At 38.2% G+C, this 12,058-nt stretch overlaps 1 protein-coding gene across 11 annotated transcripts in view; it reads right to left on the reverse strand.

Moving 5' to 3' along the window:
• lrrfip1b (leucine rich repeat (in FLII) interacting protein 1b) overlaps positions 1–12,058 on the reverse strand; it is a 28,232-nt gene that overhangs the window by 13,693 nt on the left and 2,481 nt on the right. For 3 of the 11 annotated variants that reach the window (XM_024798744.2, XM_024798735.2, XM_024798739.2), the window contains exons 2-11: positions 8,645–8,728; positions 7,678–7,695; positions 7,412–7,459; positions 5,753–5,797; positions 5,242–5,292; positions 4,273–4,350; positions 4,107–4,142; positions 3,792–3,917; positions 3,405–3,575; positions 2,051–2,143 (exon numbers count right to left, since the gene is read on the reverse strand). In XM_024798744.2, the coding sequence (XP_024654512.1) occupies positions 2,051–2,143; positions 3,405–3,575; positions 3,792–3,917; positions 4,107–4,142; positions 4,273–4,350; positions 5,242–5,292; positions 5,753–5,797; positions 7,412–7,459; positions 7,678–7,695; positions 8,645–8,728 (750 nt within the window). The other 8 variants (XM_024798737.2, XM_024798736.2, XM_024798738.2 and 5 more) reach the window with 8 other exon arrangements.

Genomic DNA, 12,058 nt, shown 5'->3' on the forward strand with positions numbered 1-12,058 from the left:
GTCACTTAGACAACCTAAAAATGTTATTGTTGGGCTTTTTTCAGTGTTTTGTTTGTTCGTGAGTAAATCGGTTTGGCTGAGATTAAAGTTATTAGATTAGATAAAATAAAACTTTATTAATCCCCCGGGTGGGTTCCTCCTTGGTTTTTACACAGCTGACTAAACGTCAAACAGAAAACTGATTAAACAGAAGTATGAGACAGTCGAGAATTTACGCCAGTGCCCTGTTATATTTTAGATAGCAAGGAGCAGACGGCCGAGTTTATTAAACTCCACCGAGACAGCGGTGACGCAGATCTGAAGGCTGGACCGTCCAATTTCACGGCCGTTTACTTCCGGCCTACCCGACCTTCTGAGGACCTGGCCCACGTAGACCGCGAAGGCCGGGTCCTCAGGAGGATGCAGCCCATGAATTTGGACACGACACTAGTGTGTTAGCGCAGTTAGCTCGTTAACGTGTTGGCCGTCTAGCCCCACACACGGGGCGATCGGCGGTAGCTCGTTAACGGAGATTTGCCGTGTTGTGGCGTTAAGGTCATTTCAACGAGATTAACCTGAAAGCACTAGTGGGAACACAACGAATATGACTGCACATTTACGCAGACATCATCCTAGTGCAAAGACCAAAACAACAAGCATGCTACTAACTTTAGCCGAGTCATTTAGACAGCTGTTAGCACATGATTCTCCTTATGCTGCTGAGAATATAGCCCAGAAGAAGCGAATAGTATAGCTTTTATTTTGGAAAGAGACATTTCTCTGTAATAAACTCTCTTTTCCAAAGATGAGTGATTCCTCAATCAGATACAGGGCTTGCAATATCGCTAGCCCGACGTCCTGGAGCTAGCGATTTTTTTCAGTCGGGCTACCAAAATCTATCTCTGCCCTGCCCGTCGGGCTATTGTAGGAAGGAAAAATATATGTCAATGCTTTTGCATTCTTTCAGAAATGTAGCTGGGTAATTATGTCATTGGCATCTGTGAGCCACTGTCAATATGTGACATATTGAAATCGCGTTTGAATTTGCGCTTGTTTTGCAATCGCGCGAACTGTGTATAGAGAGCGACAGCACTGATCTGTGAGTGATGATAATTTGTGCACCAATTCCTCTGACATCGTCTTATTAATCGTTAGCTTACTATGCAAACATGACAAGTGAAATCTCCCGCAGCTTAAACATGTGAGAGGTTGATCGCGCAGAGAATCGCTGAGCTTATGTGAGTCCGTGTGTAAAAGCATTTCAGTTCTGCTGAGCCAAATAAGACAGGTCAGGGTGAAGAAGTGACAGCCAAAGAAAAGCTTACCACAAAACGGAGAAGTTATGACAAATCAGACTATAAGGCAAAAAGAAAGTGCAGCTTTATGGTTTCATGGACAAAAGAATTTCTGTGGCTGCAATATGACGAGCTATATAACCAGGGCTGCACATAAGTGGTCCGCAGGTGCGCATTCGCTGTCAAAATAAAAAACACGCACAAGGGTTAGGGTTAAATTTAAAAACTGTACTTTTGAGTTAAAATATATATTTCTAATTTTAATAAATGACAAATTAAAAAGGCATGAACATTTTTTTTGTATCGAAAAAATATCGAACCGTGACACCAAAGTATCGAACCGAACCGAACCGTGAATTTTGTGTATCGTTGCACCCCTAATATAATGTGTGTGTGTGTGTGTGTGTGTGTGTGTGTGTGTGTGTGTATGTATATATATATATATATATATATATATATATATATATATATATATATATATATATATATATATATATATATATATATATATATATATATATATATATTTTTTTTTTTTTTTATTTTTTTTTTAAATGCAGTGTATGAATTCACTGGTGTACAAAGTTATCAGATAGTTTCCTTATATACTGTTACAAAGATGTCAAATGAATTACAAACAGCGATTTGTTCGTTTGGTGTCATATTTATCTCTGTTTTTTGCTTTAGTTTGAGCTTTTTGGACTTTGTGTGCTCAACTGTTTCTGCTACATGTCTTCGCTGTAATTAAAAGTAACATAGTGTGTGTGTTAACCAACCGTGAGCAGCTCCTCAGTCTTTCTCAGAGTTTCTTTCATGTCTTTGAAGTGAAACTGCAGTAAGCTGTGAGCATGACGCTCACGCTCCCACTCCTGAAAACACACACAAACACACACTGATAAACAACAACAGTAGACGAGAAAAAAAAAAATCCTCAAATCTGCAGTTAAGATAATTACAGACATGGTAAAAAAAAGAAGACCCTCTTTAAATTGCTTAGGCTTTATGTACCAAACGTAATACACATCTAATATTATGCCGTGTCTTTATTTCACAATATTTAACTGTTCATGAAGAACAAACTCCAGCCTCACTGCTTCCAAAGGAACTATGAGGGTCGGTAACACCAAGGTGCATTTTGAGCAGTTCTGAAGTTTCAGGTGTGTTAACATGAAGGTAAGGAAGACATAATCAATGATATTAGAGAAGCAACTGCTGCTTCCTGTCAATCTGGGAAAGGTTATGAGGTCATTTCAAACAATCTGAGGTCCATCATTCTACGGTGAGAAAGATTATTCACAAGTGGAAAACATTCAAGGCAGGAGAGGACGTCCCAGCAAACTCACCCCGAGATCACACCGTGCAAGTCTCAGAGAAAAGATAATGTTTTTTTATTGAATCTTTTTTACTGATCACATGTTGTGAAATGTGCAGAGCAGTCCTGGGTTACAGAATGCTATGAAACAAGGAAGTAAGATACTCTGAGAACGCTGTAATCTCAGAGGTGTTGGTGCTTCAGAAAGCTGAATGTATCACAGCCTGTAAGCAGAATTTCAGCCTTTACATTTAAGGTTAAAGCTCTCAAAGAAAAACAAAAACAAAAAACAAAAACGTCTTCAATTCAAGAAACTTAAAGAAGCCCAGACGTTTTTCTTTCGAAGATCCATAACTACAATGACCTGGATGACTGAGAACCTTCACAGATGAGATTTTAGGTATATTTAATTTATTTTTGTAATAATTTGTTTTTTGTATTTATTGCATGTTTATGTTTTTCACTGCTGTAATCAAAATCATATAAGCTGCTGCACTGAACAACTTTCCCTTCTTGTGACAAGAAAGTGAACTGAAAGTTTTCGAGTTAAATCTGAGGCCGTTAGTGTCACAGCTGAAACTGGGTAACAGCATGATGATCCAAAGCACGGCAGCAAATCTCCGTTAGAAACGTTAGATGCCACAAACGTCCAGACCTCAGTCCGACTGAGACACTTGTGGTTCTATATTTGGGTTCAGTTTTTTTCAAATAAATGAGACACAGTGATGATATATAATGATGATACGTGGACTTTCTTTTTCTTTGACTCTATTCATATCAAACATGGTTGCAAATATAAATGTATACAAATATGTGACCTTGTGTGCATCGTCGCAGCGGCGCCGCGTCTCCCACAGCAGCTCCTCCATTTCGTTGAGCTCCTCCCTCAGCGTCTCCACCTGATACATCAGAGTCGACTTCTCGTTGTGCAGTTGAGCGTTAGAAACCATCGCTTTACGGTACTTCTCCTCAGTCTCCGCCAGAGAGTCCTACAGTCACAAAATAGGTTTTTATTTTTTTCATATTTATCACAGTAAAGCCCTTGAAACAAACTTTGTACATTTATTTATTATTTATTATTCATTAATTCATTATTCAACATGAGCACTAAAACTGGTGAGTGCTTGAGACACATTTATTTAAATCTTGAATTCAACTTGTTTCAAACACTAAAGAAACTGTCTCATGGTTTTTTTAAACGTGACCTTCATCTCTCTAATGGACGCTTCGGTTTCTACGGAGAATGACGTGTCACAGCTTCCTCTGCGAGATGAGGCTCCGCCCAGCGAGGCCAGAGTGGCTGCTGAGAGCGTCGAGGCCGTCCTAGAGCCCTGACACAAAAATGATTACCAAATTTATATCAGATCATTTAAAATAAATCAATAACAAAAAATGTATTTACTTGGTAAAATTACAGTATTTTAGTTTTTAAAAAATAAATATTAAACATAAATTTTATACAAGTTTAAAAAACATATGATGTTTTTAAAAAGATAAAATAAAATCAAGAGTGGGCTCACTTTATCTGGGAACTCTCTGTCTGTCCTCTCTTCCACCTGAACACAGAAACACTGATTATTGATATGACTGATTGAGTTTTACTGTAAACTTCAATGAGTGAGGCTGCGAGCAGCCAGCAGGGGGGGCCACAGAGTCAGACTGAGACATCCAGAGATGAGAGCTCACCACTGGGCTTGCCCGAGCTGAACTGGCCCTGGAAGAGGCCCGAGAACCCGAACCCAGAAACCCGCTGTAGTCCGAAGGCTGGACATAGGAGGAGGAGGGTACAGAGGATGTAGGAAAAGAGGAAGGGTGAAAAGGAATGAATGCAGGTGAAAGGGAAATAAGAGAAAGGAGAAAAAAAGGACGGAGGGAGAAAAATTAGGATTGAAGGAAGGAAGGAAGAAAGGAGATGAGAGAAAAAGAGGATCAAAAATTAAATGTGAAGGTGACACAGGAAGGAGGTAGAGAGGGAAGGAAAGAAGAAAGAAAAGAGTTGGTGTCATCAGTTGTTTATCACTTTATCAAGATGTAAAAATAAATCTTTAGAAAACTGATCAAACTCATTAATGATCAATGGAACTTAAATGTTTTGATTAATCAGGATGAAATCAGCATGTGGGTCAATAATGAGTTTGATCATAAGACAGGTTTGTTCTAACTTCACTGCTACTCAGTTTGATCTTCTACTGAGCTACACACAACCACAGGAAGTGATGTCAGAGAGTCAGACCCTATAGCCGTGGCAGCGAGGAGCATCAGAGAAAAACGCTGAAGGCTGCAGACAGGTAGAGACGACCAGACTCTTTATTTTCACAAGAAGTGACCTCACAATGAGCAAGCTCATGATGTGACTCAACCTCTTGATGTTATTGATTATTAATCGGCCTCCTGTCTCTTTCTTGCTTACAGCTGCCGCAGCAGCGTCCCCGTCTGTACATAACCTGCAGTAATCAGCATGAAGCTCTGCAGCTCTGAACGAGCTGCTCATATCTAGTCTTCACGTTCAACCTCTGTCATTTACCACCAAAATGCTTCATACAGCAGCTTAACGAGCCGCAGTCCATTAGCAGAACCTGAGCAGTGTCCATAAAAACTAGGTTTTTATGTAGTAAACTCTTCTTCTGTGGTTAAAATGCTGAGATGTGAACTCACCCTGAGGCTGCCTCGACTCCCAACTGACATCCTCTCCTCATCGTCAGAGATCTGCAATTAAACAAGCAGAGCATCAACAGACAGCACAGTTCTTCACGTCATTGATTCTGTCATTGCACAGGCTTTACCTTACAGCATAAAGCGTCGTGAGGTGACTGCTGCTGTGGTTTGGTGCTATATAAATAAAAACTTAAAAAAAAAAGCTTTACTAGACCTGAGTTAGACCTGAGTGTAAACTATCCAGAGCTTATTGGATGATCTAATGTTCTTTAGAAGTTGATCCAGCCTTAGGATGTTGCTTTGTGTTTAGATTTTAGGGGACCAAACACTCAGACCTCCTGGTGAGTTAGTGGAAACTAACCATGCCTACAATGATGTCATAGTGTCCCAAATACACCTTTCCACACAAGTCGTAACTGGAGGTGTGATAGTCAGCGTGGACAGGTAACACACATGATTTTTAATTTGTTAAAGAAATAAAGAAACAGAAAAACAGGAAAGAGATACAGACCGACGCGTGCCTCCGAGAGTGGCGAGAATACCGCTCACTATCCTCCTGAAAGGCCACGAAGTAGAAAGCAGGTTAAAAGATTGAAACCAAAGAAGAAGGCGGCAGGTGTCCTCTGAACACGTTAAACAGCAGGTTATTGCATCATTGGCATGGTCTAATAAAGCACAAACACATGAAGGCTGCTGCATGCAGACAAGAAGCATGGGGGGAGAAATGACAGACCATAGCCTGTCAAAATACTACAAAAATTTTGTAGTTCTTATTTTAAAAAAAGAAAGAAAATAAAAGTAATAAAAGAGGTCTGCTTAGGGGATAAGTCGAACACAGTGTAAAAGTATAAATACAAGAATAAAAAATGAAGATACACAAAAAGCAGTTAAAAGTAATGCTCTATTAATTTAAAAATAAATGCAAATTGACACAAATATAAAAGTTAATATTAATTAGAATTAAACAGAAATCAGACGCAGGTGTGAAACAGCAGCAGCTGCAGAGACGTGCGAGCAGGAACGGTTACTGGGAGGATGATAACTGATAATCTATCAGACAGGATTAAACAGGCCATTAATCTGAGCCTGTCTGAGCACGTGCAGAACAGACAACAACAACAACAACAGACAGTGGCATCCTGCTGACACATGAAAACTCCTGCTGTTACGCACTTAAAAAAAAAAAAAAAAAAAAAAAAAAAGAGCTGGGTAAATGGGGTCAGGCTTTAGGATTGAGACAAAAAAAATCAGCTGGTTTCACTCAAACATCTGGATTCAGGCTCAGTTTTATTTGACTTTTAACATAACGTTAAACTGTGCTCATGTACATGTAGCTTACATTAAGGTAATACTGTTTTATTCTTTTTTATATTCATTACATTTTAATATGCTGTGTTACGTGATATAAAAGACACCTTAGTGTTGCTTTTACTTACATCACGTTCCATTAAATCGCATTAAAGTTTTAACTTTTATTCAACTTTTTGCTGAATCACACTGTGTTAACAAAATTAAATTCAATATTTGATGAATTATTGTCATGATCTCTGTCCTGTAATATGAACTCAACATTTAATATAAAATTACGGCATTTTCAATACAATTTTATTTTTCCTTTCTTTTATATTTATATCAAACAAATTACATTATTAGTATTTTATTTCAAACTGTGACACTCTTAAATGTAACTCATGTTAACGTGTACAGCCCAGAGTCACATGGGAGGCTTCAAAGGGCTGGTTTATTTTATGTTACACAGAAAACAGGTTCTGTTACATTGTTTAAAATATTGATTATAATTATAAAACTCTAAAATCGGATACTTTTTACTTTCTATTTTTTAATGACTTCTAATACAACGCCTATTTAAATTCATTTCTGTTTTATTTGTGGATACACATTTAATATGTTGTTTCATTTCTAATGATGCATTGCATTGATTGCATTTTGCATATACAGCTCATGTAATATGCTACACTGTTATCTAAATGTAATTATTATGTACTTACACGACGGGTATTTTTTATTAGACCGTGTTTTATTATAACTCAAGTCTTGTTTTAGAGTCATATGATTGACTATGAGCTGTTGCACAGGTAATATGATGAAACGGCCCTTTATCTCCACTGGAACTTTCATGTGTCAGCCTGACACTCGCACAGAGTCCTACCATCCACTGCTCAATGTGACCCCACTTATTATCCACACCGTAATACTTCTGTAGAGGAGGACGAAGAGGTGGAAGAGGAGAAGATCAAATGGGGGAAAGGACAAAGTTTCAACTATTCAAAGACAAAATATGAAATCTGTTTGCTTTGTCCTTCTGGGGACACCAGCTGGGTGGAGTTAGTGCAAAGCCCTACCCAGCTGGTTCCCCCAAAAAGATAAAACTAAAAGAAAGAATGAGTTAAGGCTGAATGGAGGACTTATTCATACCTTATGACTGTGAAACAGCTAAAGGAAGAACGAGAGGAGAGAAAAAACAGGTCAGAGAAGCCAGAGGTCAAAGGTCAAAGGGGCGTCCAGGATAATGAAGACAGAGGACACAAACAGACTGCAGCTCAGTGGGAGATAACGGCTGAGACTTTAAACCCAGAGTCTGTGTCTCCAACAATTTCAAAGTAACTACACATTTATAGAAATGTAACTATTTAACTTCTTGTCCGACTTTCACAGCAAAAGCAGTTTTTTTTTTACTTTGTCAGAGGCTGATGACGCTCAGCTCTTTTCTGAATCTCATTCATCAGTCACTCACTGATCAATGACCCGTCATTCAAAGCCCTTTCTTATTTTTTATATCTTTGGTATAAGAAGCAAAATCAGAAGAGCTGATGAAAACAAACTAATCATTACAAACAATCAGTAAACAGACACACTGTAATAATTTATTGTTAATAAAGTTGTTCTGAGACTCACCACAGCAGGACAAGGCCGGGTTACCTCCACACTTCAGACCGAGCGGTGACTAAAGGCTCAGTCAGACTGGCCTTTGACCTCACATAAACACAATTTGATGACTTCCTGTCTTTGTTTATTCTTACTCTTTAGTAAACTGAGTTTTTTTTACGGCATGCAGCCCTGCTGCACAGCCTGAAATTTTATAAGATAAGACTTGAGAACAGGAACAGTGTTTACTGAGGTCAAAGGTCATTAGAATGAATGAATCAACAAAGAGAAGATGACCTGCTTTTTACATTTTCAATTTTTTTTTTTTAACTGTTCTTATTTACGTGGTTTTAAAACATACCTGAAGAAGTCAGTTTTTCCTCCTTGCATCAAACTGTTTTCACAAGCTTGTAAAATAAACTGTTTCCATGTGAAATTGTGAGCTCTTCTCTTTCTGATCAGTAATTGATCACCACAATTATAATCATTGTTTCTTAAAAAATAAAAGCCTGCTAACCTCTTTCTGTCGCTCCAGCTCCTTCATGCGGATTTCTCGGGCCTCGGCTCTCGCGGCCCGCTTAGCTGCCAGCCGTGCCTCCGCCTGAACACACATGGAGAGCAATACATCAGCCAAAATTTTGTGATCAATAACCAATTACCGGGTCACAGGTTTCAAATGCTATGAGTCAGCAATAAAAAAAATTATAATAAACACCAAAAAAAAAAACAAAAAAACCCAAAACTGTGATTGATAATAAAACATGAATGTTATGTAACTTTAATAAGAATGTAAGTTAAAATAAAATAAATAAATAAAAGCCTCATTCAGCTGTCTGTTCGTCATTGATCAATAACTCGATCAAATTCCTCTCAGCTTTAATCAATACACTCAGTGATGTCATCAGTCACTGTTAGAGACCATAAACCTGAACCACTTCCTGCTTTTATTAAATTAAATTCTAAATGTAAAACTAAAGCTGCTAAAAAGTAATGACATTAAAGCTTAAAATTAAAAAAAAAAAAAAAAAAAAAAAATTCACACCAAAACAAATAAAAATAAAATAAAATAAAAATGTCCTGAAAATTACATTTTAATAAACAGTTTGTTGCTTATTTTGAAACATTTTCTGTTCTTTTTTTTTTTAAACACTTCTTATTTACAATCTTTCATTTTTATTTTAAGCATTAAATAATTATGTAAATACAAGTTTAAAAAAAAGTTTGTAACCTAAAAATATTTTATCTGAAAAAAATAAAATTAAAAACAACATCTTACTTGCAAAAATAACCTAAAATACTGTGAAAATGTTAAACAGTAAATATATTTATGTGAAACTGATGTAAATGTTTGAGGTCTGATTCTTCAGGTGAGTCTCAGGTGAGTCCAGCAGGGGGCATCAGTGTGTCTCTCAGGTTCATTCAAAAAGATTTATCAGCACAACAACAGCGTTATTATAAAGTACAGGTGATCACAGTCAGACACCAGCTGATCAATTACTCCACAGGAGACATCGTCTTAATTACTGAATCAATCTATAGGTGTCATGTGATTGGCTGCCACAAATCACCTGATAACACATGCCTCAACTCAGGCATGTCTAAAAAGAAAAGGTGTCCAGACTTGTGACAACATCAGAAATGACTTTAAATTACCAGAGAAGAAAAGCTGCTGTTTCCAGGACACCACTTAAAAGGACAGTACACCCGAGTGTGCAAACACCTGTCAACATTTAAGCTGTGTGTTCTGTCACTGCAGAAGGAATGTGGTCCATCCACCTCTCTTCATACCTGAGACACTCCCTCCATCTAACTGTCAGCACACACCTGAGAGATACCTGAGAACACTCAACTCTAGGCCTGCCACAAACGATTATTTTGATAGTCGACTAGTCACCGATTATTTTTGCGATTAGTCGACTAATCAGATCATGCATCCATTGGACGTAAAACATACAGCTTATTGCACCAGCATGCATCTGCTCTTATATAACTATCATTAGCTTACAGCTTGAAGTGTTTAAGGTCTGTGCTAACCAAAAATAAAGATAAGATGATAGTTTATTAAACTTTTAATGAAATTTGCAGATTGTCTCGGTGGAGTTTAGTAAACCCAGCCGTCTGCTCTTTGCTATCTAAAATATAACAGGACACTGGAGTATGTTCTTGAGCTTCTCACACTTCTGATAATCAGTTGTCTGCTTGATGTTTATTCAGTTGTGTAACAACTATAACTTTAATCTCAGCCAAACCGATTTACTTAGGAACAAATAAAATACTGAAAAAAGCCAAACAATAACATTTTAGAGTAATATTAAAACTAACTAGCTGCCGCCATTGTTGGAAACTGAGCAGAGCTGCGCTATGAATTCTGGGATAGGTTGGGCCACGAAGCAACCCATCCTTCAAATCTGGGGAAATGAAGGACACATTTGTCGGCTGCATTTGTCGGAGTCTTCAAATTTGGACAGTCTTCGTCGTGTCGCTGTAACGTAATCGGCCTAAAAATGCGGGAACAGGAGGATGCGATTCTTGAATTTGGACACAGCTACGATACCCGACACTGCTTCTTCTTCTTTGGGGTTTAGCGGCAGCTGGCATCCTTATACACGCAGTGCTGCCATCTTCTGTTTCAGTCCGTTATTACACTCTTAAATCCTGCTACTTACTTATTCCTGTGTCTTTTGGGATCTTACAAAGCTTCAAATGATGCGTCGAAGACTAAATTAGTCGATGATTTTGATAGTCGACATAATCGTGACTAGTCGACTAATCATGGCAGCCCTACGCCCAACCCAGCCTTCAAATCTGGGGAAATTAAGGATGCATTTGTCGGATGCATTTGGAGAAGTCTTCGAGTTTGGACAGCCTTTGACGTGTCACTGTAACGTAATCAGCCTACAAACGCGGCTACAGCCTACAAAATATTTATATTTTAATGCAATTACTTTATTATATTATACATTCATTATTGTAAGCATAAAAGTACCTAATTTTTTGGAAAGATTTTTCACAATTTGAATTAATCTTTTTTTTTTTTTTTAAATGATAAAAATACTAGTTTAGTGTTTAAATAATAAAAAGTACCACCAGTTTATTTTGTACTTATAAACTCCTGAATATTATACTTTTACTGGTTTTAAAAACATTTTACTTTATCAAACATGAATTTGATGGTATATTTAAACATGTACAAGAGTCCTTGTCTTTACACTGCAGTGATGATGAGTCTGCTGGTGATGAAGATGAGTGGGCTCGTCATGTTGTGACTGCTGAAATGCAGATTAATGTTTGTGCTTCAGCAGGGGATTAAGAGAGGTTGCACATATACACACACGTACAGAGTGTGTGTTTGTTCTCCCAGTAGGTCAGTGGGAGGGAAAACTTTGGTATTTGTGTCACACCAGACTCCAGTGAAAAAAAAAAAAGCCTGATTTAACAGTGTCCACACTGCTGATTAGAAACACACACACACACACAGCTTAAAGGCTGTGTGTGTGTGTACGTGCTTCAGGCTCACTGAATGTGGCCAAACCAGTTTCAGGGTGAGGCTCCACAGCTAGCGCCACCACCCGCTGAGAGAAGAACCACAACCGAGCAACAGCAACATCACCGAGCAACAGCAACAACAACAAAAACAAGCTCCACAGTGAGGTGTGACACATGCTGGGAGTTTTCATTGAATCTGATAAGTGTTGGGTTGGATGAAAGGATGTTTACTCCACATCCACGAAAGCTTCTGACCAGAACCGGGCAACGAGAGCAAATCAGCATCTCGCCTGCATCATGACTTACGAGTTCTTGCCCTCATAGTTAAACTGGTTTGTACTGCAGATATGCAGAGATGCTGTTTTCCTGTAATGTGATGGGACCCAAGTGCTGCAACAGACTAGTGAGATCACCAATCATGATGGTGATCAGTGGCACACAGTTT

This window comes from Maylandia zebra, linkage group LG23 (assembly GCF_041146795.1).
Source record: "Maylandia zebra isolate NMK-2024a linkage group LG23, Mzebra_GT3a, whole genome shotgun sequence".
NCBI lineage: Eukaryota > Metazoa > Chordata > Actinopteri > Cichliformes > Cichlidae > Maylandia > Maylandia zebra.